A 26,974-nucleotide genomic window follows, 5' to 3' on the forward strand; every position below is an offset into this window, starting at 1 on the left:
AGGACTATTCAGGAGACGGCCAGTACCGTGGTGGTCAGAAGACCTAAGGCTGTTACACCGAGCTACAAGGTCATCATTGACCAGGTGCCATAGACATCGCATCTTGGACAATGTCATCATTTACAAACAGTGTAGGGCACGATTTCGAAAAGCTATGAAAGTTGCCAGAAGACAAGCATGGGCCGATATGTATCCTCTATTAACAGCAGAACACCAGTCTGTAGCATTTGGAAGAAAATAAGAAAAATTCAGGGTAAATTTACACCCAATCCTCCTCCAGTACTTAAAGTGAATAATAATCATGTCACTGATGCCACAGAAATTAGTGATATGTTTTCTGAACACTTCGCTCGAGTCTCTGAAAAATCAGATAGTTCCCCAGAACATCATTTCAGAATGATGGAAGAACAGCAGGTACTTGACTTTTCATCAAACAAAGCTGAATCATATAATATGCCTTTTTCTGAGAGGGAATTTGACTCTGCTTTAGCTAGGAGCAAGAACACTGCCCCTGGTCCAGATGAGATTCCTTATGAAATGTTTAAACACATTTCAAGGAACACAAAACTTTTTATAATAAGTATTATCAATAGAATATGGGATGAAAGTAGCTGCCCTAGCATATGGGAATTAGTTAAGTGTTACCATTCCGTAAGCCTGGAAAAGATCCTCTCTGTGCAGCAAGTTACCGCCCCATTGCTTTAACTTGCTGTTTGTGTAAATTGATGGAAAAAATGGTAAATGTAAGACTGATGTGGTATTTAGAGCACAACAATATTCTAACACCTTCTCAGTGTGGCTTTCAAAAAATGCACTCCACCCTGGACATCTTACTGCAACTAGAAGCCTCTGTCTGTGAAGCCTTTGCCTCCAAGCAGCACCATGTGACAGTGTTTTTTGATATAGAAAAGGCATATGACACTGCTTGGAGACATGGGATTTCTGAAGACTATGCATAATAGTGGTCTACGAGGCAAATTACCTTTATTTGTGAAATCATTTTTACATCGTAGGTATTTTAAAATTAAAGTTGGCAGTACTTTATCAGAGAAAAAGTGCCAAGAAGAAGGTGTTCTCCAGAGCAGTGTTCTCAGTGCAACACTTTTTGCTCTGGCCATAAACAGTGTTGCAGCTGTTATTCCAAGAGAGGTCTTAAAGACACTGTTTGTGGATGACTTGTTAATATCGTTTGCTGCCACCCGGATGACTGTAACCGAAAGAAAGCTACAATTAACAATAAATAAAATAGTAAGTTGGGCTGAGAAACGGGGTTTAAAAATCTCTGTAAGCAAGACTACTGCTGTCCACTTCTGTCGTATCAGGGGAATGCATCCTGATCGAGACCTCTATTTGTATGGCCATAGAATCCCATGTTTAGAACAAGCACACTTCTTAGGCCTAGTTTTTGACAGTAGATTGACTTGGGTCCCCCATATCAAACATATAAAAGCAAAGAGCCTAGAAGCTCTACACATCTTGAAGGTGCTTTCTCACACCAGTTGGGGAGCTGATAGAAATCTTTTACTAAAGCTTCATAAATCCTTAATCTTGTCAAAGCTGTCATACGGTTGTGAAGTATATTCTTCAGCTTCCTCATCTAACTTAAAAATTTTAGATTCAGTGCATCATTCAGGTATTCGTATAGCCACAGGAGCTTTCCGTTCATCCCCAATATCTAGTATGCTGGTAGATGCAGGAGAGATGCCCCTTGAACTCTATCGCCAGTCATCATTACTTCGGTACTGGTTTAGATTGCAAAGACTCCCCAAATCTCTGGCATTTGCTGTGGCAAATAGAAATATTTTTAACGGTTTTTACGAAAGTCATCCAAGGTATCCCACTCCTTTTAGCTATAGAATTTAAAAAAATTTAGAGGATACAAATGTTAAAAAATTTCTATTATCCCCTTTGTGTATCCCAGTATACTACTGTCCGGAGGTTACCTGATGTGAAATTCTGCAGGTACTTCAATGGAGCAAAGAGGGATAAATCTGATGAGGAAATGAGGGCCATATTTTTAGAGCATGTATCAGAGCATATAGATACAAGTTTTAAATTTACTGATGGCTCTAAGTCCAATGCTGGCGTTGGTTATGGAGTGTTTAGCGAATCTTTTAACCGAAGAGGTGCACTTCCTTCTGTCGCCTCAAACTTTACAGCTGAATTGTATGGCATCCTTGTAGCACTGGAACATATTGCAACACTCCCAGTGTGTAGCTACACAATATTTTGTGACTCCAACAGTGCCCTACAGTCCCTGGAAGTCTTTAATACTGATCATCCCTTGGTGTTGAAGATCTCGAAGTGGATTTTCGTGCACCAGTATAGAGGGAGCATTGTTTCTTTTTGTTGGGTTTCTACCCATGTGAACATATCGAGAAACGAAGAGGCAGACAAGCTAGCCAAATCAGCAGCGCAAACTTTGGTACCAAAAAAAATGCCCTGTTCCATATCGTGGTACATTCTATGATATATGGAAATCCATCCAGCATTTATGGGTACTTCAATGGGACAGAGTAGGCCCCAATAAAATGAAAGAAATTACTAGTCAGACACACCCTTGGAAATGTGACCTAATACTAAGGAATTGGGAGGTTGTATTGTGTAGATTACGTATTGGCCATACGCGTTTGACTCATGGCTATCTGATGGATGGGGAGAATGAACCCTTCTGTGACAATTGCTTAGTTCCGCTGACTGTTAGGCATTTGCTGGTTGAGTGCATTTGCTGGTTGATTGTCCCAGTCTAGTGGAACTTAGGAATCGTTTTTTAGCGTATAGTATTGAAGCAAGTGGTAATTATAGCATGGCAAAACTGTTGGAAGAAAGCATATGTATTAATAACATTATCTCTTTTATCAAAGAAGCTGGTCTTCTCAAATATATCTGACAGCTGTGCTGTCTTAGTACACACACACACACACACACACACACACACACATATATATATATATATATATATATATATATATATATATATATATATATATATATATATATATATATATATATATATTTAATTAAAGTTTTACTGTTATGTGATCAGATCAATTTACAATTCTTTTTATCAGAATTTTATTTTTATTTTATCAGAAATTTATTTTATTATTTTTAAATCAAATTTATATGTGTCTCTCATAAAAATAAAAGTATTTAAAATTTTGTTTAATATATTATAAAAGTTAAAAGATCACATTTAGTATTCGGCGTCGGTGACCCTGGTAGTTTGACGCCAGATAACTCACAATCAATCAATCAATCCTTTATGTCCGTAACAGAGCAAGGAAGATTCCTGGATTCCACAAAGGGATAAGTTGAGCATCTCCAGGATTGCAGAGACTCGTGAATCCCTGAAAGATATTAGGCAATAAAACCACAAACTATAGTTGGTTCACTTAAGGTGGATTCTTGGGTGAGCCTTACGCCTACGAGACGTTTGTTTGGCGGCCGCTGATTGGCTGGGAGCTGCCTGCCTCCAGGTACCAGCCAATCAGCGGCTGCCAAACAAACGTCTCGTAAGCATAGGGCTCATCCGAGAATCCACCTTACGTGAACCAGCTATAGTAATATGTTCTTGTCATGGTATCAGACGCCACATTGTGTATGCTAGGGTACTGTATAGGATAACTAAAGGATATAAAATCCAGCCTTCATTCTAGTTATACATATATATATATATATATATATATATATATATATTATATATAAGAATATATATATATATACTATATATATGTATATATATATATATATATATATATATATATATATATATATATATATATATATATATATATATGACACAGGACGACCATCTTGATTCTTTTATACAGATTTGCGTGGCCTGGTTTTACTACCATACTTAGCTAGCATTAATGACACATTTTCATTTATAATATTATCTTAACTGTACCAAGTAATCAGAGCATGGTAAACATTGATAGTAACTTAGATTGATATGAGCGTAAATTTTTTTAGTAACGCTGAAGAAATGGCCAAAATGGTTAGGTTTTACAGTGAATCAGCAGTAGGTACTCATCAGTTTTATTAATAATAATAATAATAATAATAATAATAATAATAATAATAATAATAATAATAATAATTAATAATAATAATAATAATAATAATAATATGGAATGAATCAATGCGAAAGAAACGCTTCATTGTTGTAATATAAGCAGAAGGTATACGGTATTATGGTAGCGTTCTCAAGCAGTTTCATTTCTCACTCTTCATAGGTTATGTATTGAAACCTACAATTGTGAGTTCTCTCTTCCTCTTACTATCGTAAATATTAACAACTATTTGTTTTGTTTATTTCAGATAAGTGGTGCAAGGTGCTAAATACAGAAATGAAGTTACAGGTATTGATATAAGCTGTGATTTTTTTTTTTTTTTTTGTATAAGAAGAATTGGAAAGATAATACATGAGAAATATGCATTAGTAGTTAAAAGGATAGCGTAATTGGAAGAAATTATCAATGTTTTGAGATGGTTTGGCACTATGGAAGGAACGAAGGTCTCTTTTCACGAGGGAGGAGAAGAGATATAGGAAAAAAATGGCTTTGTTATCCATGAAGCATGACAGTCTGTGCGAGTACTATGTTTAGGTGTATTATAATGCAGGGCTAATATTGTGGAAGTTTTCTGCATAGTGATTTCTTCATCTTTGGTGATTAATCAACGGTAGAGCAATGTCAATTCTAGTAGCAGAGACAGTTGAGTTGTCTTTTCTCGTGAGCCATTCTTATCACAGGGAAACGGCCTGGTGGAAAATATTTACGAGAGAGAGAGAGAGAGAGAGAGAGAGAGAGAGAGAGAGAGAGAGAGAGAGAGAGAGAGAGAGAGAGAGAGAGAGAGAGAGCGGTGTCAAGCAATACAGGATGGAAGCTTGTGGAACTTTAAACTGTTTCTAGAAATGTTCAGAACTTTCTGAAACTGAGGCCACCGCTGAAACACGCCCTTTCTAAAGTCGGAGACTGAGCATATTCAGAATTTCAATGTATGACTGTAGTAATGACTTCTGCAAAGAAAGCAACAATATAGTGTCAATAGCTTATTTTTCTAATCAAATATATTATTTCGCTGCACTTCGACTGTAATACAACAAACCTGGAAGTGGAACTAAAAGCTCCCTTAGTATTGTTCGCAACTCTGGCGACGCTTTTACTTAATTTCCTCGAGAGGCGTAGAATGGAGGTGCGACTTGTCCACTAAAACTCTCAATAATAAACACTACAGTTGAAAGTGCAAATGACGAAGAAAATGTCATGACAGGCAACCAGCGTTTACAAGTTCGTACTGATAGAGCTAATATTGGCTTAAAAACAGAGAAAGCTAAGAACTGTCGTCGTTCTAGGCCTGCATAAAGGACGACTTCGGAAGGGTGCGAAGTGACGCTGCTATAGAACTATAAATAAAGAGATCTGGGAGTTGGAACTTGGAGAAAGCCTGTATTACAAAGTACACCAATGACGCATTATTAGTTCATGTGATAACTTCTACCCTTACCCCACAGGCCATTTTGGAACCTTATTGACGTTGTGCGATCGTGCTCCGAGGCTGTCATGACGAATCTCTTTGGCATCATCGTTTCTGGGAGATTGGTCAGTATATCTACTAGCTACTACTACTAGCTATCCTATCCTACCTACTACTACTAGTAGTATTTGACGTCTTAAGGCAAAGACGTAACATTAGCCAGAATTTCTATGATTTTTCAGGCAGGCTTATATATTGTTCAAGTCATTAATGATTTTAAGTTACCTACCTATATATTGATAAGGCATAGGGTAGTAACCTATCCTAACACTAGGGGAGTTTAGGGTATTTCTACAGAAGCAATCCGCGGTGGCCTAGACTATGGCAATTGACATTTTCCTACGTTATTTTACTTACTGAACAAGAATTTGAAGTGATATTTATTCGAACGACTGTAATTAACCCCCAGGGGCCAGTACTAAAAACGGCGGAATACATTGGACGCCCCAATCCCTAGTGGATGTCGTATCCGCAGTTACGTTCCTTGCAGTTCCTGCAGAAGTATTCTTTAGAATTACCCTGCAAGAAACATAACCGCAGATACGACATCTACCTACCAGGCATTGGGGCGTCCAATGTATTTTGCCGTGTTTAGTACTGGCCCCTGGAGGTTAATGACAGTCGTCCGAATAAATATTACTTAAAATTCTTGTCCAGTAGGTAAAACTGCATAGAAAAACCGCAACTGCCATAGTCTGGGGCGCGCGGATAGGCACCCTAGATCTACGAAGTTTAGTGAAGCCCAGTTCCAACAAGAACTGACACCATAGGCTAAGGTTGATAAACTCTGCTAGCCTATAGTCAAACCAAAATGTCTTGGCGGATGACAGGTCTCATCAGAATGCTTTGTATTTGAATCTAAAGGTTTAGGACTTTTATTTTATTTTATTTTTTTTTTCAAACTGGATATTGGTAAGGCAGCCATATGTATCCCTGATTGCGATAGATATTGGCACAGCTGTGAATTGCGTGTGCGCGAACCCTTGTTTACCACCTCAGGGCTCACCCTGGCCCGGGCATAATGCCTAAGCCGATATGCCATATCAGTGACAGGAAGAAAATGACGACCTAGCAACGTGAACCGTGTAATAATACATTAGATTTCGCTGAAAAATATGTTTTCAGGATTCAACAAGCTGAAAAAGGCAATAGATGTCTACGAAGAGTCAAACTTCCAGAAATTGTACATACTACATGTACGTATATCCGTAGATCACGAACAATTGAATCGGGCCTGAAAAGAGCTCCGAAGAGGAGATTCAAAGGAAATTTGAAGTTTAGCTAGTAAGGTAGTGCAGCAGTCAGTAGTGCGTCCAATATGGGAAACTTGCTGTTAATATAGACCTGATTTGGATGATTACTTACGATTGATTAGGCCGTTTACCAGAGGATCAACTTTGGTAGTTTTCCTTACTACCATGAATACAGCAGAGCACAGTTTCTGTGTACTTCAAGTCATCTTTGAATCTCCTCTTCGGAGCTCATTTCAGGACCAATTCGATCGTTCGTGACCTACGGATATACAATTTCTGGAAGTTTGACTCTTCGTAGACGTCTATTGCTTTTTTCAGCTCATTGAAACCTGAAAATACCTTTTGTTCATGCCACTTACCTGACAGATATATATATAGCTGTATTTTCTGACGTCCGACAGAAGTTTCAAAACTCGCGGCACACGCAGTGGGCGGCCAGGTGGTAGTACCCATTCCCGCCGCTGGGAGGCGGATATCAGGAACCATTCCCATTTTCTATTCATATTTTTTTTCTGTCGCCGGTCGGTAAACATCTGTTTACAGACCTCTGCTCAGATTTTTTGGAAATTGACCTCGTTTCTAAGTATCTGATTGATTTTGTTGGTATTGAATTGGATTGTTGAATTGGCATGCGCGATAGTGGACCGTTTTTTGATTTGGATTGACTTTTCTCTATAAGATATGTCTGGATCAAGTGGTGTGAGTTTCAGAGTGTGTGTGAGTGCTGATTGTAAGGTGAGGCTACCGAAAGCATCGGTAGACCCCACACAGTATGTATGAGTTGTAGGGGGCTTCATTGTTTGATTGATCATCGGTGCAAGGAATGTGAGAAATTGACTGATGATGAATGGAGAGCATATGAGTCCTATCGCCTTAAATTGGAGCGAGCGATAGGATCAGGAGGTCTTCCTCAAGAAGTTCTTCCAAAGGTAAGACTAACGTTCTCCTGCAACTAACACCTGTAGTGTTTACAACCCCTAAACCTGTTGTTCTCGGCTCTGATTCTGTGTCGGGAGGAGCGGATGCTCTCTCTATGATTTTGGAGTCCCTTCGCACTCTGGAGACCAAAGTGAAAGCCTTGGAAACTGGCTCGGTGCAAGTGTGTGATCGTGCCCCCAGTGTTGTGGAGGGGGCGTCAGATCGGCCCCATAATGCCTATAGGCCTAGACCTCTATCAGACTCCCAAGACCCAGGGAGGAGGTATGTCGAAAGCCGCAAGAGGGTTACGGGGGCGGGGGCCCAACGATCTGGCGTCCCTTCGGCAGACCATGTAGCAAAAGACCCAGGCTGCCAAGGACCGTGCACGAGCACGCGTCTTGAAGGAGTGCTTCTCGTCCTTCCGAGCGTCCTCCCCGCGCGCAAGGGGTGGAGCGCTCGGAGAGACTCTCGTCCGTTAAAGAGGACGTTTTCTTGCGGAGACGCTTCACGTCCTCTTTCGCCGCTTTCGGTCGGAAGACGCTTATGATGTCTTTCCGCCTCAAGAGAGGTAGGATCTCCTCCGATGAGGATGCCAGGTTGCGCGCACAGGCGCGTACACCTGAGAAACAGGTAGCTGTTCCTTTGAGAAGAAGGAGGCGTCCCCTCGCCCCTCGTCTTCTCACAGGACCATCCTGCTTCCTCGACTCATTCTTCTCCAACGAAGAACATTCTTTTGTCCCTTCAGGACCAGCTATCCTCGCTTATGGCTCAGAGGACTCGCCAGCAGCAGTCGAGCCTAAGCGGAGGAAGGACCTTAGACTGCCTGTCAAGAGGATAAGCAGTCTCCGTTGCCTTCTCCTCCTGCGTCTCGTTCGCCGATGGCTTCTCCTTCAGCAATTCGCCGATCGTCCGCTCGTCTTATAGAAGGACGTTACGACAGGACGCTTTTGAAGACGCTTTGTGCAAGGACGCTCGGTCAGGACGTTCGCAAGATGCTTGTCAGGACGCTCGTCAGGACGCTTGGCAGACGCTAGGCAGGGACGTTCGTCAGGACGCTTGGCAGGACGCTAGGCAGGACGTTCGTCAGGACGCTCGGCAGGCACGTTCGTCAGGACGCTTGGCAGGACGCTAGGCGGAGGCGTTCGTCAGGACGCTCGCCAGGACGCTACACCCGGACGCTCGGCAGGACGCTCTCCATGGACGCTAGGACAGGACGCTTGGCAGGAAGTTCGCCAGGACGTTCAGGCCTCCTTTCAAGACGCTTTCGGGGATTCTGAACAAGAATTCTTACCCCCAGACACTTTGTTACGCGCTCAGGCACGTATGCAGCGAAGAGAGGTAAAGACGCTTCTCTCGGGCAGGTGAGACTGCCGCGGAAGGCGCGGAAGACGCTCGTCCGCCTCAGGACGCTCTTCCATCAGCGAGCAGTAAGCGTCAGAAAGAAGACAGCCGTGATAAGGCTGCATCTTGCAAGGATAGGGGTCCTTTTGATCTTGCTAAGACCCTCCAATAGGACGCCTTCGCCTGACAGACGTTTCTCCTCTTACCGTTGAGAGAAGAAGGAATGTGGGTAGTTCGGCTGAATCGGGTGAAGATGAACCTGCTACAGCCCCTTCTACCTCGGATTACAAAGTCCCTAGTCAGACTCTTGCGTTCTTCTTTTGAGGACAAATTTCAGGCCGCAGCTCCCAAGTCTCCTCCTTCACAGTTTTCTTCATCGAAAACGGGGAAAATCCCGGAGTTCGTAGAGATGAAGACTTCTCTATCGACGAAACGTGCTTTCAAGAAGCTCCAGGACTGGATGATAAGAAGGAGAGACCAAGGCAGACGACCTTCGCCTTGCCTCCTACTAAACTTAGTGGTAAAGGAGGCATTTGGTATAGGACCAAGGACGAAGTGGGAGTTCGTATCCCTTCGTCGGCTCAAGGAGATTTCTCCAGCCTTGTAGACTTACAGAGGAGGTCACTTTTACCCTCTGCCAAGGTAACTTGGACCGCGTCGGAGACAGACCATCATCTGAAAGGTCTGCTTAGGATGCTGGAAGTCTTCAACTTCCTTGATTGGTGTTTGGGAGTTCTGGATTTTTTTACAAGCGAGAAGCCCAGATCTCTTAGTCTGGGGGAGCTGTCCAGCGTGTTAGCATGTATGGACAAAGCCGTCAGGGATGGTTCGGAAGAGCTAGTATCTCACTTTGGGGACAGCTTTGTTAAAAAAGAGAGCTTTGCTGTGCAACTTCACAGCTCGTTCAGTGACGCCAGCTCAGAGAAAGCGGACTTGTTGTTTTCGCCTCTTTCGAACCATCTCTTCCCCCAGACTTTGGTAAACAGGACCTGACGAACAGCTTACAGAGAAGGCTACTCAGGATCTTTTGGCCCAGTCTACAAGACGGTCGGCCGGACCTTCAACCTCTTCGGCTGCAGTTCGTCCGCCGAAGAAAGTAAAGCCCTTTCGTGGGGCTCCCCCCTCGAGAGCAGCTCCTCGAGGGAGAGGGTTTTCACGAGGAAGAGCTTCTTTTAAACCAAAGCCCTCCAAGTGAAAAGCATGTCCTTCAGACACCAGTCGGAGCCAGACTGAAGTATTTTGCGGGAGCGTGGAGAGAGAGAGACACTGGACTCTTGGTCCCTCAAGATCGTGGAGCAGGGGTACAAGATCCCCTTTTTAGATCTTCCTCCTCTTTCTACGACTCCCAGAGACCTTTCTCCATCCTACCAAGGAGAAAAGAAGAAAGTCTTGTTCGATCTCCTTCAAACAGATGATCGACAAAAGAGCGGTGGAACAAGTCGCGGACCTGGGGTCTCCAGGTTTTCTACAACAGAATCTTCCTAGTACCAAAGCAGTCGTCAGGTTGGCGTCCAGTTCTAGATGTAAGGCAGGCTCAATCTTTTCGTGGAAAAGATCAAATTCACGATGGAGACGCCTCATTCTGTTCTGGGGAGCGTTGAGACCGGGACGGCGACTGGATGGTATCCTTGGACTTGCAGGACGCGTACTTCCACATCCCGATCCACCCTCTTTCAAGAAAATATCTAAGATTTGTCTTGAACAACAAAGTTTGGCAGTTTCAGAGCGATGTGCTTCGGACTGACCACGGCTCCGATGGTGTTCACAGTAGTGATGAAGAACGTAGCGAGGTGGCTACACTCTTCGGGAATAAGAGTTTCCCTATACCTCGACGACTGGCTGATCAGAGCGTCGTCGAGAGAGAAGTGTCTGAAGGACTTGCAGTTCACTTTAGCCTTAGCGAAGTCCCTGGGACTTCTGGTCAACCTCGAAAAGTCGCATCTGACCCCAACACAGTCCATCGTGTATCTGGGGATTTCAGATGGGATTCAGTGGCTTTTCGAGCGTTTCCGTCCCAGGAACGTCAGCAAGCTAGGCGTTAGAAAAGATCTCAGCCTTTTAAGGAAGGAGACTTGCTCGGCTGAGGGAATGGATGAGTCTGCTGGGGACCATTTCCTCGCTGGAAAGGTTGTTTCCTTGGGAAGACTGCACATCAGGCCTCTCCAATTCTTCTTGGCAGACGAGTGGAAGGCAAAAGACGATCTCGATGCAGTATTGAGGATATCGATTTCGATCAAGAACCACCTAAGATGGTGGTTGGACCCTCAGAAGCTGCAAGAGGGTGTGTCCTAAGTCTTTTGAGCCCCGACCTAGTGTTGTTTCAGACGCTTCCATCACAGGATGGGGAGCAACACTAGGGGGGAAGGAAGTGTCAGGCTCCTGGAGAGGGGAACAGGTAGCCTGGCATATAAATGTAAAAGAACTGGCAGCAGTATTTCTGTCCCTGCAGTTCTTCGAGAAGAGTTTGGAGAACAAGATTGTTCAGATAAACTCTGGACAATACCACAGCACTCGCTTATTTAAAAAACCAGGGAGGTACACACTCCAGAGCGTTGTACTCCCTAGCGAGAGAGATTCTGCTGTGGGCAAAAGGAAAGAGGTAACGATCCTGACGAGATTCATTGCAGGTGTGCAAAAACGTCAGGGCAGACCTTCTCAGTCGTCGGGACCAAAGTCCTTCCGACGGAATGGACCTTGCACGAGGACGTTTGTCGAGACCTGTGGACGCTGTGGGGACGTCCACTGGTCGACTTATTCGCAACGTCAAGGAACAAGAGACTTCCTCTTTACTGCTCCCCGGTCCTGGATCCAGAGGCAATCGCGGTGGACGCGTTGCTTTGGAATTGGACGGGCCTGGACCTTTTATGCCTTCCCACCATTCAGATTCTGGGGAAGTCATGAGGAAGTTTGCGGCCTCGGAAGGGACAAGGCTAACCCTGGATCTGCTCCGATGTGGGGCCAGCAAGAGAATGGTTCACAGAGGTCATGTCTTTCCTTGTAGACTTGTTCCTAAGGACATTGCCCTGGAGGAAAGATCTACTCAAACAGCCTCACTTCGAAAGGTTTCACAAAAACTCTCCGCTCTGAGTCTGACTGCGTTCAGACTATCGAAAAGTTGGCCAGAGCGAGAGGTTTTTCGAAGGCAGCTGCGAGAGCAATCGCACATGCGAGACGTGCTTCCCCACAAGAGCTGTTTACCAGTCGAAGTGGGCTCCTTCAGGGCATGTGTAAAAAGGAGGGAGTTTCCTCTTCCTCGACCTCCTGTGAACCAGATAGCTGATTTTCTGCTATTTCTCAGAAATGTGCAGAAATTAGCGGTCCCTACCATCAAGGGATATAAAAGCATGTTGTCAGCGGTTTTTAGGCACAGAGGCCTAGACCTGTCTGACAACAAGGATATTCATGACCTTTTGAAGTCTTTCGAGACCTCGAAGGTTCCTCAAAATGAGACACCTTCATGGAATCTGGATGTAGTCCTGAAATTCCTTATGTCGAACACTTTTGAACCGCTTCAGACAGCGTCTCTTCGGAAATCTGACAAGGAAGGCTCTTTTCCTAACTTCTCTTGCGACGGCTAAGAGAGTTAGTGAAATTCAAGCGTTTAGCAAGTTAATGGGCTTCAAAGGGGACAATGCTGTCTGCTCGTTGAACCCATCTTTCTTGGCGAAGAATGAAAATCCTTCGAACCCTTGGCCGAAGACTTTTGAGGATCGAAAAGGTATGTTCAGAAGTCTGGTGGGCCAAGAACCAGAGAGAGTCCTTTGCCCGGTAAGGGCTCTCAAGTTCTACGTGCATAGAACTAAAGAGGTTAGAGGTCCCTCAGGTAACCTCTGGTGCTCTGTGAAGAGGCCAGGAGTTACCTTTATCAAAGAATGCAGTGGCTTTCTTTCTAAGGGGACACCATTCGGAGGCTCATTCATCTTTCCAGAAGACTGATTTGAGCCTCTTCCGAGTAAAAGCGCACGAAGTACGAGCCGTCGCTACCTCTCTTGCCTTCCAAAAGAACATGTCAATCAAGGACATCCTCGATTGTACCTTTTGGAGGAGCAACTCCGTCTTCGCCTCACATTACCTAAGGGATGTGAGAACGATCTATGACGATTGCAATGCACTGGGGCCATACGTTTTTCTGCGGACACAGTATTGGGGTCCGGAAGTAGCTCTTTCCCTATTCCTTAGTTAGGTTAAGTTAGGTTGGTTGTTGTGTTTAGGTTGTGGTGAGTCTTATGCGAAGATCATCCCAGTTCCGTAGCTAGTTTTTAAGGGGTTTTGTATAGTTGGTCAGGTGGTGGTCAGTTGCTTCGTTGCCCTCATTTGTATGGCCTCGATGATCTTGTCACGCTGAGGTCTCGCACCCGTTGACAGATCATCCAGAGCGCACCAGCACTACAGGTCTCCACCTGGCTGGCAACTCGTAATTAAGCAAAAGCAGCCTTACGTGACAGTATCACATAGTCTACTTTGCAAACAGGTAAGGAACCAAGATGTATATCATCTACTTAATTTTAGTTTCCCAAAATCCTATTCTGTCTTTCCCCACCATCCGAAGGTGTGATTCAGCTATATATATATCTGTCAGGTAAGTGGCATGAACAAAAGTTATTGTTATTATACAATTAAGTTTGTTCATACTTACCTGGCAGATATATATAATTGAAGTGCCCGCCCTCCTCCCCTCAGGAGACAGGCATTAATAAAAATATGAATAGAAAATGGGAATGGTTCCTGATATCCGCCTCCCAGCGGCGGGAATGGGTACTACACCTGGCCACCACTGCTTGCTGTGTGCCGCGAGTTTTTTGAATTTCTGTCGGACGTCAGAAAATACAGCTATATATATATCTGCCAGGTAAGTTATGAACAAACTAATTGTATAATAACAATAACATGTTTTTCAGCGAAGCTGATGTATTATTACACGGTTCAGAGAAGATTCAAAGAAGATTTGAAGTACACAGATAGATTAGTTTAGTTTTATTTTCATGTATACGTATAGTCAAAATCTAAGTATGTTTAAGTATTACTGTGATTTTTTATATTTTCATTTATTGTCAAAATGCTTTGGTGATGATGACAGTATGGTGCTTCACTTTGACATTTTGAATTGAACATATTCAGCGAAACAATTCAGTTCGACTATTGTTACTACTGTCGCTGATCTTCTAGTGCCGGACGTATAGCTCTTAGCAACAGTGTATGGCAACTACTGCATGATTAACAAACTGCTGTACCTGCAGCATTATGTTATTTGTACGGCAGGAAGTCTGAAACTGACGCATGCACAATTCACTGCCGTACCAATATCCTGTGCCCTTTTTTTTTTTATTCCCTTTTTATTCTCAAGTCAAAGGCTTGTTATAGTAAAACTGTATTAAGTTCTGTACTGGATGGTGCAAGACCAGTCCCTCCACCCAAACTTTCTTTTCTTATTTTTTTTCCTTATTATAAGTTGTGTTAGATCTATACCTAGGTATAACTATTCCACAGCAACCTAAAGAATAGCAAGTTTACATCTGGAATATTGGTAGCTTCACATGCCAATCATAATTCTTCACATTGGTCAAGGGCCCATTGTTTATCTTTTCCCTTGCACAGTAATTACTTATATACTATGTACGTCATATGCGAATGACCTAGCTGAACACAGAGAACAACAGGCCTCAGTTTTTCCACTATTTCCATAGCTTGAAGAAGGAAGAACACATCTGGGAGTATGTACTTTCTTTACAGGGTGAGTCGAGTGAGTGACAATATACTACATATACAAAACGCTGTTAAATATAGAAGATGAAAGACCAAACAGATTTTATGGCATTACCTCTAATGACATGAGTTAAGTCCTAATCATACAAGCTGGAACTTCAATCCTATAAAGATATGATCCCAGTATGTGATCAACTTGGCTTACAGGGAGTTTGGAGGAAGTCTTAGTCTGGGACCATGTTGTGCAATTAAGATTATAAAAGATTACTATCTCATATCAAATCTCCATGTCTATATATGTAGTACTTGTAAAGGGTCAATCATACCTTTCCTTTGTGTTTCTTTGACAGACAATTATTTTAGAAGTGTAAGTAGTGTGTGTATATATATTATATATATATATATATATATATAATATATTAATATAATATATATATATATATATATATATATATTATATATATATATATATATATATATATATATATATATATATATATATATATGTGTGTGTGTGTGTGTGTGTGTGTGTAACAGTGAGTGTATATACACACACACACACACACACATATATATATATATATATATATATATATATATATATATATATATATATATATATATACATAAGGTGTGTAGTGCAAAAGTAGTCTAACCCTCAAAAATGGAGGTTTGGAGTCATAGGCTAGAACGCATTATCCGTAGATTCAAAAACCTTGTAGTGCTTTCAGAAAAGGCAAAAGCAAACATCCTGCATGGGTTACTAAGGTCCAAAGTGGCATGATTTGTTCCAACAAGAGGTGCAGACTAACTTTAGATCAAGCACAAAGGTCTAACCACCCGGGAGTGAGCGACTACTTTCTCACAACTTTCTCACAGACATTAAACCATAGTAGACAATTGTTTTTCATTCTCTTTTTTGTGCTTTTTTATTCTCTCTCTCTTTCTCTCATTTTCTCTATTCTCTCTGGTTTTGTTTTACAATTTTTCTCTCTAGTTTCTCTTTTCTTATATTTTTTAACTTCCCTCAGATTTTATCTCAATTTTTCATTTTACTCTTGATATTTCTCTCTTTCTCCCTGGTTTTCTCTTCAGCATTTAATTTTTCTCTCAATTCTTCTTTATTTTATCTTTTTCCTGATCGGAGGGTTGTGCCGATAAGGGAAAACTTCCCGGGGGTTGTGCCGATAAGTGAAAACTTCCCGGGGGTTGCCGATAAGTGAAAACTTCCCGGGGGTTGCCTATAAGTGAAAACTTCCCGGGGGTTGCCTATAAGTGAAAACTTCCCGGGGGTTGTGCCGATAAGTGAAAACTTCCTGGGGGTTGTGCTGATAAGTGAAAACTTCCCGGGGGTTGTGCAGATAAGTGAAAACTTCCCAGGGGTTGTGCCGATAAGTGAAAACTTTCCGGGGGTTTTGCCGATAAGTGAAAACCGCCATTAACCGAAACTCGGTGATTTATGGCACTTATGGCACTGATAACCGGTTATCATCATCATAAGCACCCTTATGGTGCACCATAAGCATCCCTGCCATAAGCACCCTTATGGCGTCGATAACTGGAATTCGTCCTATTATGGCGCCATAAATCGCAGATTTTATGGAGCGAGACAAGCCTTATGAAACCAAATCGCTGATAACCAGGGACCGTCTATATATTATGAAATATGCAGTGGTACTTCGATGCCAATAATTTAAGTAAAGCAAATATTATACAAGACATAATTATACCTTTAATTTACTTAAACTGAAAGAATATCTTGTAAAATGGAAGGAAAACTAAGTGATGTAGTTCAATTAATAAATGTAATATGTATATAAATTTTTTCCAGGATTTCAGAGGGGGCAAGTGCCCCCTCTTGCCCCTACATGCGGGCGCCCATGCGCACTACACACACAGTTACAGTCTTTGTTCGGTAGCAATCAGTAATTAATTTTGACTGCTAATTACCCAAAAGCTAACATCGGCCAGGTTAGACCATTTTTGTACATGAACTTCCCTGGCAGATATATACTTAGCTATAGTCTCCGACGTTCCCGACAGAATTTCAAAATCTCGCGGCACACGCGACAGGTAGGTCAGGTGGTCTACCTTACCCGCCGCTGGGTGGCGGATGTACGAACCACTCCCGTAAGCTTGTCAGATTTTTCTCTGTCGCGGGAACGATAAACAAACTGTTGTCGGTTCCTCTCGATAGTTTTTCGATTCTCGCTTGCCTGGAGTTAATTTGGACTTCTTTTGGTGACGTATTCGCTTTGTTTGGCTTGGCATACGCTGATTGTGGACCGGTTTGATTTTGAGTTTGATTTTCTTTAACGATGTTCTGATCTAGAATCGGTAGTTAAAACTTCGGTTTTGTTTAGGGTTTGCGTGAATGAAGGATGTAAGGTGAGGTTGCCGAAAGCTTCGGTAGACCCCCACACGGTTGGCATGAAATGCAGGGGGAATGAATGTGCTTTTGCTAACCCTTGTAATGAATGTAAGGGATTGAATGAAGAAGAATATAAGGCTCTCTCTTCTTATGTTAGGAAGTTGGAACGTGATAGAGTGCGTAAGGCTTCCTCTAGAAGTTCTAGCAGATCTAGAATGAGTGAGTTGGATGTGGATCCTAATAGTACTAACGTAGAATTAGAACCTTCTTCCCAAGTTGGCAGCCCCGGCTCCCCGCACCGAAGCCGAAGATTCGCCTTCGGAGGCGGCAGCTCTGAAAGCCAAGAATCGTTCTATGGATCAGAAGATTCGTCAGTTGGAAGGTAAGGAGATTGTTAGTGATCAGTGCAGTGTCCCCAGTGTTGGAGGGTGCGTCTGACCGGCTCCTTAGTGCCTCTAGGCCTAGACCTCTTCCAGACTTTCAGTTCCAGTGGAGTAGGAAAGTCGAAAGCCGCAGGAGGGCTAGGGAGAGCCCCCACCGGTCAGGCGTTCCCCTCGGCAGATCCTGAAGTACGCTCCCAGGCTGCCTCGGATCGCTACAAGAAGGAGCTCCTACGCCAATGCTTCTCTCTTCGTCGTCTCCCTCTCCGAAGAGAGGTTGGAACTCCCCGGATGCGTCGCGCCCGTTGAAGAGGGCTTGGAAGGCTCCCTGCAGTCCTTTGGCTTCTAGTCCGGAGGTTTTCCCGGAAGAATCGTCGGTGGAGGCGAAGAAACCCAAGAAATCCTGTGATCGTTCTTCTTCTCGCGCTCCGCGCTCGGCGCCTGCTTCCGAGGAAGAACAAGAAGATTCTCCTACGAGAGTACTCGCGGGACTTCAAGCTCAGATCACGGCGCTAGCAGACTCTCTAGCAGTTAGATCACGTAGGAAGAAGGACGTTTTCTCTTCCGATCAAGAGATCTAGGCGCCGCTCTTCAGAGGATCGTTCTCCTTCATATGGGGAGGTTTCGTATGAAGGTGGGGGTCTCGCGTGAGCGCCCTCGCTCGAGTGAGCGCCCTCGCTCGCGTGAGCGCCCTCGCTCGCCTGGCTCTCTCTCGATTTCAAGACGCCAAACATCGGTAGGACGCTCTATGGAGAAAGAAGTTTTTTCTTCAGATTGGATTCCCGCTTCCGGTAAGCGCACTGCACCTGCTCATCACGCGATTTCTTCAACTCCCTCGCGTGAAACTTCTCCTCAGCAGCCTCAAGATTCTAGAAGGCGCCCTTATACAAGTAGGCGTTCTTCTTCCAGATGTCACTCTCCTCGAGTGTCGGATCGTGACTTCTCTCCTGACAGGCATCTAGAGTCTGGTAGGAGTCGTGATGTCATGATAGACGGCCTACTGTTAGCCGCTCCCCGCAAGGTAGGCGCCAAGAGCCTACTGCACATAGATCTCCTAGTAGGCGCTCGTCTCTTTTAAGGCGTCATACTCCTGATATTCTCCTAGGGGCAGACAACAAGAGTCTTTCAAGCGCCCTTCTCCGTGTAGGCGCTCTCCCGCTTCTAGGCGCACTTCTCCTGACCGTTTGTCTCTTGGTAGGCACCAGGAATCCCGGAAGCGCCCTTCTCCAAGTAGGCGCTCGTTAGTTTGAAGCGCCCTTCTCCTGAATGTTACCCTCTTGTTAGACGTCAAGAGTCTCAGCAAGCAGCCTTCTCCTAGTAGGCGCATTTCGCCTTCCAGTCGGGACTTCCGTTGATCGTACGCAACTGGACAGGTATGGAGAGCCGCGCAAGCGCTCTGCTCTCGATAGGCACTCTTCTCCTGGCAGCCGCTCGCCTCAGGATAGGCGCATAGAGTATAGTAGGCGCTCGCCTCCTCGTAAGCGCCCTGTGGATGTTTCCGAGGATTCTCGGAGTAGGAGCCCTACCTCTCCTTCGGCTGAGATTCCGTATACCTCGAAGAGGGAGTCTCATCGTAGACTTCCCAGAAGTCCTTCTCATCGTTCTCCGTGGATGTGAACTCTTCTAAGAGAGGGCGTTTCTCCAACCTCTCGCTCAACTCCTGCTAGGATCCCTTCGTCACATAAGGATCTTCCGCGCTCGCTCGAGAAGACGTCCTAGAAGGTTCGGATGAGGAACCGAACACTTCTGCTGCTGTCTCTTTTACAAGAAGCTTACAGAGCTACTTTTACAAGTTTTTGGGGATTCCCTTACGCCTACGGCTCCTCCTTCTCCTCACTCACTTTTTTTCAACGGCGAAGACAGCGAAGAGTTCTTCTTGTGTGAGGATGAAGCCAACTCTTTCTATGAAGAAGGCACTGAGGAGTTTTGGTTCCTGGATGGCTTCCAAAGAAGAAGCGGGGAAAACGATGTTCGCTTTTCCTCCTTCGAAGTTATCAGGACGCGCTGGTTTCTGGTACGAAACAGGAGAGCCCTTAGGATTGGGTTTACGTCTTCGGCTGATTCGGATTTTTCGGCACTGGTAGATTCGACAAGGAGAACTGCCCCTAACTCTGCTAAGACGACTTGGGCAATGAATGAATTGGATCATTTGCTCAAGGTATGTTTTAGAGTGCTAGAAGTATTTAACTTCCTTGATTGGTCGTTGGGAGTCCTAGCCAAGAAAATTGAAGTGCCAGAGTCAATTTCGCCAGAAGATCTTGTGTGGTTTTTGTCTTGTATGGACAAGTCGGTAAGAGACGGAGCGAGTTGAAATCGCCTCCCTTTATGGGCCGGGATCGTGAAGAAGAGGTCGGTTTATTGTTCCTTCTTAACGAAGTCGGTCTCCCATGCTCAGAGGTCTTCTTTGCTGTTTGCTCCTCTGTCTACTCAGTTGTTCCCGAAACATCGAGTGCAGGACATTTCGAGGTCACTTTCGGCCAAAGCCACCCAGGACCTTTTGGCACAGTCGGCAAGAAAACCTCGCCCTTCCTTCCCTACCAAGGCTAAGAAGGAAAGGCAAGTGTTTTCGAGAACCCTTTCGAGGGGCATCTTCATCAAGAACCTCTACGTTTAGAGGTCGTAGACCTTCAAGAAGGGGTAAGACTTTCGCCAAGTCTGTTAAAGCCCCCAAATAACTTGCAGTCCTTCAATCAACGGTGGGCGCCAGACTCTTAGAGTTTGCAGAAGTCTGGGCCCAAAAAGGGGCGGATCCTTGGACCCTTTCTATTTTGAGGAGAGGTACCTCATCCCTTTCGTCGAAAGACCTCCCTTGACGGCCATCCCAAGGGAACTGACGGCCAGGTACAGAGACCCCATCATGAATCAAGCTCTCCATCTAGCAGTAGATCAGATGCTGGAGAAGGGGGCTATCGAACTAGTGACAGACCATCATTCATCGGGCTTCTACAACCGCCTTTTCCTAGTTCCGAAGTCCTCAGGGGGATGGAGACCGGTGTTGGATGTAAGCGCCCTGAACTTCTTCGTAGAAAAGAAGAAGTTCACGATGGAAACGCCTTCATCAGTGCTGGCAGCACTTCGTCCAGGGGACTGGATGGTTTCCTTGGATTTACAGGACGCTTACTTCCACGTACCGATCCATCCTTCCTCGAGGAAGTTTCTCAGATTCATGATGGGGGGGAAAATTTTTCAGTTCAGGGCTCTGTGTTTCGGCCTCTCGACGGCCCCTCAAGTGTTCACGGGGATTTTGAGGAATGTGGCTCAATGGCTTCATTTGAAAGGGGTGAGGATATCCATGGTACCTCGACGATTGGCTAATAAGGGCCAATTCAGAAGATCGTTGTTTGAAGGACTTACAAGTAACTTTAGAATTGACGAAGGCTTTGGGACTTCTCGTCAATTTCAAGAAGTCATCACTAATTCCCGAGCAAGAGTGTGTGTATCTCGGGATACAGATGAACTCTCTGAGTTTTCGGGCTTTTCCCTCGCAGGAAAGGATAGCCCGAGGATTCGAGAGAGTAACCAACCTTCTTAGGGAAAGAAGTATGCACAGTGAGGGATGGATGAGTCTGCTGGGGACGCTCTCCTCTCTGGAGCAATTCGTTTCCCTAGGAAGGTTGCACCTGAGACCACTCCAGTTCTTTCTTCATCGGAATTGGAGTCGTCGTTCTCAGGATTTGACGTTCTCCCTGTCGTTATCCCAGGACATCAAGAAACATCTCTTATGGTGGCAGATCCCAACCTCTTTGCGAAGGGACTGTCTCTTCAATCACAGACCCCCAACCTGGTGTTGTTCTCCGACGCGTCGGACATGGGGTGGGGTTGCAACTCTGGGAACCAGCGAAGTGTCAGGTACCTGGGTGGGGGACCAGGTAGCCTGGCACATCAACAGAAAGGAGTTGATGGCTGTGTGGTTGGCTCTGAAGGCTTTCGAGCCCAAAGTCAGAAGATCGGTAGTGCAGGTCAACGCGGACAACACTACAGCTCTGGCATACATCAGGAAACAGGGGGGGGGACGCATTCCTCTCCCTGTACGAGACAGCAAGAGACCTTCTTCTGTGGCAGAAGAAAGAGGAATCAAGCTTCTCACCAGGTTCGTGCAGGGAGAATGTGGAAGTAAGAGAGATCTCCTCAGCAGGAGGATGTATGCCAGAGCCTGTGGAAGTTATGGGGCAGGCCACACATAGACCTCTTTGCCACGTCAAAGAACAAGAGGCTGGATCCTTACTGCTCTCCGATATCAGATCCAGAGGCAGTAGCAATAGATGCTCTTCTTCTAGACTGGAACGGACTCGACGTCTACGCGTTTCCCCCCTTCAAGATCCTGGGGCTAACCATCAAGAAGTTCGTAGAGTCCGATTCAACGAGAATGACCTTAATCGCTCCCTTTTGGCCGGCCCAAGAATGGTTCACAGAGGTACTGGAATGGTTGGTGGACCTTCCAAGATCGCTCCCGCTAAGGAGCGATCTACTCAGACAACCCCACTTCGCACAGGTACCACAAAAATCTCCTCGCTCTCAGTCTGACTGGTTTCAGACTGTCCAAAGTTTTGGTCAGAGCGAAAGGCGTTTCAGCAACAGGCTGCTAAAGCAATCGCAAGAGCGAGGAGATCCTTCCACCTTGCGTGTATACCAGTCAAAGTGGGATGTCTTCAGACGTTGGTGCAAGAGGAAGAACATTTCCTCTTCCAGTACCTCTGTGACCCAAATTGCGGATTTCCTTATTTTCCCTCAAAGAAGAATGTCATCTGGTTGTGTCAACTATTAAGGGATACCGCAGTATGTTGCGGCGGTATTTCGGCATAGAGGCTTAAATATATCCGATGATAAGGACCTGCATGATCTTATTAGATCATTTGAAACCATTAAGCGTCCTCATGTAGTACCGAACTGGAATCTAGACGTAGTCCTACAATTCCTTGGATCGTCTAGATTCGAACCTCCTGGCTTAGCCTCTTTCAAGGATTTGACGAAGAAGGCTATCTTCCTTTTGGCCCTAGCTACAGCTAAGAGAGTGAGTGAGCTCCAAGCTATTGAGGGCAATGTAGGGTTTAAGGAAGATTCTATGGTGTGTTCATTTCTTCCAAGTTTCCTGGCAAAGAATGAAAACCCATCACGCCCTTGGCCCAGGAGCTTTGAAGTTCGTAGTTTATCTTTTCTAGTAGGGGAAGAGCCTGAAAGAACTCTTGCCCTATGAGAATTATGAAGTATTTCCTTAAGAGGAAGGAACAACTTAAGGCTAATCAAGATGTGCTTTGGTGCTCCGTAAAGGACCCCACTCGGCCCATGTCGAAGAATGCTCTTTCCTTTTTTCTGAGAAGCCTTATTACAGAGGCACATGTTGCCTGTAAGGAAGATCATTTAGACTACTGAAAGTGAAAGCTCACGAGGTGAGAGCCATCGCAACTTCGCTTGCATTCAGAAAAAATATGTCTGTGCGGAACTTGATGGAGGCGACTTTTTGGAGATGCCAATCGGTTTTCGCAAACCACTACCTACGTGATGTAAAAATCACATATGATAAATGCTTCGCCTTGGGTCCTTTCGTATCGGCGGATTCGGTGCTGGGGCAGGGAGCTGAAACTTATCCTGTGTAAATTTTTTATATGTTACCCTATATTTTATATTGTTGTTTTTGGTGTCTGAAAGAGGTTTGCAGGAGGCACCTCTTTTTGTCGTAATATTAACCCTTTGTATTTTGGTTAGGTGGTCTGGTGGGTTTTGGCTCCTTGCAGAGGTAGTGGTAAGGATCTGTTAGGTAAGCGGACAAGGTCCCTCTAACAGCATCCGACTTGGATTCTACCACAATAGGGGATCACACTATCCCAGTGGTAGATCCGAGAGTCTTTCAGCATCAGGTCACGTCCTAGCTGTAGCTCTCCAGGCAATGCAGACTCAGAGATAGTATCTATGAAGTCTTCATCCTGAAAAGGTGAGAACCAAGGTTTTTATATCCTACAACATTAGTTGTTTCCCGTCTTACCTGTATTATTGAGCTGTCTCTTACCCTCCACCAAGGGTGCCAATCAGCTAAGTATATATCTGTCAGGGAAGTTCATGTACAAAAATGATATTGTTAAACTACAATAAAGTTTTGTACATACTTACCTGGCAGATATATACGATTAATGGCCCACCCAGCCTCCCCTCAGGAGACAGGTGGAAGAGAAAAATCTGACAAGCTTACGGGAGTGGTTCGTACATCCGCCACCCAGCGGCGGGTAAGGTAGAACCACCTGACCTACCTGTCGCGTGTGCCGCGAGATTTGAAATTCTGTCGGGAACGTCTGAGACTATAGCTAAGTATATATCTGCCAGGTAAGTATGTACAAAACTTTATTGTAGTTTAACAATATCATTTTTGCACTGCACGCCTTATATATACACATTAATAATCCTTTTCGCTTTGTGTGCGCGCACACAAATACGCACACATAAAGGTTGCTGGAGGTCACATTTAGAAGAAATGAAAACAAAGAAAAGCTAGGATAAATACAGAGCAAACACTCCATCTGAGAGCTTAATCTACCTTTACCACTGACGTTTAAGGTTCAAGTAGAGCAGTTTCCATTAGTAAAATGACCAGAATGTTCTTAACTGCGAATGATGTAGTCCGAGAGAAACCTGTCACCCGCCATGACATTTTGATTTGATTATAGGTGAGCTTTGGATTGGTAATGATGAGAAGGTGATATCAGGACGGCTTAATTTCTTGGTAAATACACGACCCATATTTTTCCTACATCTAAGGCCTATTGGTAATGTGATAGCCTACTGTAATTTCTCATCAAATACATGAGCTACATATATTTATTGAGAGTTGGGCCAAATTTGATGCATTTATGTTTTTCCGTACTGCCTATTTTGTTGTATGTATTTCTGATGCAATAAGCATTGTTCAGTCCTTAAGTGTTAAGGAAGATCTACTCAGCATTACAGGTACTGAAGGCAGGTGTTTGGTGGCACCAAATCACCTTTGGATCTTTCTACTAGAGGTACTACATGTGCCATGAGTTTGTGAATACTTTCTCTTTAGGACCTGTGGTGATTGCTTATCGAGTTGTGTAGCTGACCCAGCTTTGCTAGGACAGAACAACATCTCTCTTTAAGGTTTATGGTGGTCAAATATTGGATGAAAGAAGATGCATTGTACACTTTCCTTCTTTCTGTCTTCTTCAGCCCAGCAGCCTTCTGCAAAATTTTTTCTGAACTAATTAGGTGCACGTTTGTTACCTACCAGCACTTCCTGTGTGACTTTTCTGTAGCTAGTAGATTCCCTCTGTCCCAGTTAACAAGTTAGCTGGTGGTGGGTAAAGCATTCAAGGGGATTTTGCAAAAAATATACTATGTATGCTCAAAGCAGGAGATCTACTCAGCAAGGGAAACCCTTTTGTTTGTTAAGGGAGATTACAAGCAAGCCAAAATCTAGCACATCTTGTCACTATCGTCACATGTGCCAGGATAAACATTTTGGTACAGGAGTCATTCTTCCCTTCTCACATAGCCTACTTGACCAGGAAGGTGACTGGAGATCAATAATCTCTTGACAATACTTTTCACATAAAGCTGCAAACTTAAGAGAATTTGCATTACGTATTCTTAAATAAACAAACATGAAGTCTTATGAAATCCCACCCTTAACCAACCTTGCATTTGTCATTGTTGCCAAAGAATGGACACTGTTTAGATTCACAAACAATCAACTTTTACAGAATGGTATAAATAAGTACATACATGTATACATAAGAGACATCAAGTTAATATATGTAGGAAACATACTATCATAAATTTTCTATATTAAAGTCTTAAGGGGCCTCATTGGAAGTGTAATAACGGCAAAGAGTTGAGTACTTATAATTAAATGTGTAAATTATTGTTGTATGCAGTCACACCAAAACTTTTGATAATGGTCTTTATGGGCAAGGATGAAAACATTTTGAATGACTTTGTAACCCTTGCATCAGTTTATGTTGCACTTATCAAAGCATTTGCTTGATTACAGCCTTCAATGTTAAGAAAGCATTTACTTAGTTATTGTATGTTAATTCCTTACAGGTACAAACCAACTTTGAGCAAGTAGGAGAAACTCAGTTCCTAACAGTTATTCCAGAGGCAGACAATATAAATCATGTAGTGGTTTTCCTCACTGGAAGCCAACCTTTCCCAGTCGGTCTTGGTGGTTCAGGTGAGGTTCATCATGTCACCTTATTCAGCTGTTGGGGATTTTTAAAGATTTGTATCCATAAGTAAAAAATGTTTGCACATGATTACTCTTGATATACTATTCATTTTTATATCTCAAATGCAAAAGTGGGCATTAGAGTTATCCCATGGATTCTAGAATGGACTAGTTTTGGAAATAGGACTTGACTTTCTGTTCAATTTGCTAACCAGTATACCTACTGTAAAAGTTCTCTTTTTGTACGTGCTTCCTGTTCCATCATTGAGGTCTAGCTCACATTAACTCCACAATGATTAAGTTAATACCATTTCTTTAGCGTAGGGTTAGGAGTGGAAATTGAGAAATCAGGTCTATTGTCTTTATTGGTGAAGTAATATTTAGGGTCAGCTGATGCTAAGATTTTCTTGAGAGTTTTTAATATATTTCATGAAAAGGTCACCAGAGTAGAAATAAAATTAGCTGTAGAGTGGTCTGTTTCACAAGTGTTTGCAAGAATTCTCAATATGAAGATCTTTATTTACTTGCTACTAAATTTGGAAAGGTGCATAAGACGAGACATTTGTTCCTACAAGAATAGAACCTTCAACTTTCATATGGAGCACCTTCGGTGACAGATGGTCCCATCATTGAATCTTTTTAACCAACTGCAGAAGAATGAGGCTTGAGTGACCGACTCATTCACTCACTAAGCAACATCAGTTTTTTTTTTTTTTTTTTTTTTTTTTTTTTTTTTTTCCCTAGAGTACTCTCTCATTGTCACTGCTGTTTTTGAAGCTGATTTCCTGAGTATATCCTTGTTTGATGGAGTGGTTAACAATGATGGAGTAGTTAACAATTTAGGTTGTTTTTGGTATGTGTCTATTGTGATTTTGATGATGGTAACTGAAAATTCTAACTTGGAAAAGAATTGTTAGTGAAAATTTTGTGGATGTGAAAACGTGTGTAAGTGGCGGCATCACTCCAGACCAATCCCAGGCCTGAGCTGTGTAAGAATGTGCACCGCTCGGGGTCAACTAGGCCTTTGCTCTGCTACTTTGTGCCACTCTTCTCAGAACAGGCAGTGTGCACTGCTACTCACCTTGATCAGGTAGCAGGGCTAGTCTACTTTGGTAGAGCATCAATCGCAGGCAGTCTTGGATTCGGGTGGACCTGAAGGTCCCTGGCCTTTGGAACCTGTGCCGGATAATTTGGAGTCATTTTCATGGGGCTATTTAGCTCATGCTTAAGTGCAATGGTCTTAGTGAAGAAACCAGGGCTACTTCTTGGCACCTGTTCTCTGTCACGC

At 43.8% G+C, this 26,974-nt stretch overlaps 1 protein-coding gene across 2 annotated transcripts in view; it reads left to right on the forward strand.

Annotated features, from left to right (window-relative positions):
- Positions 1 to 5,135: 5,135 nt before the first annotated feature.
- The window catches only part of LOC135215675 (protein OPI10 homolog), a 49,759-nt gene continuing 27,920 nt past the window's right edge, over positions 5,136 to 26,974 (forward strand). Inside the window, exons 1-3 of one of the 2 annotated variants that reach the window (XM_064250619.1) lie at positions 5,136 to 5,389; positions 5,522 to 5,609; positions 25,563 to 25,692. In XM_064250619.1, coding sequence (XP_064106689.1) covers positions 5,571 to 5,609; positions 25,563 to 25,692 — 169 coding nt within the window. In that variant the 5' untranslated portion in view covers positions 5,136 to 5,389; positions 5,522 to 5,570. Of the gene's footprint in view, positions 5,610 to 25,562; positions 25,693 to 26,974 lie in introns of both variants that reach the window. The other variant, XM_064250618.1, reaches the window with a different exon arrangement.

Source organism: Macrobrachium nipponense, chromosome 5 (genome assembly GCF_015104395.2).
Source record: "Macrobrachium nipponense isolate FS-2020 chromosome 5, ASM1510439v2, whole genome shotgun sequence".
Classification (NCBI taxonomy): Eukaryota; Metazoa; Arthropoda; class Malacostraca; order Decapoda; family Palaemonidae; genus Macrobrachium; species Macrobrachium nipponense.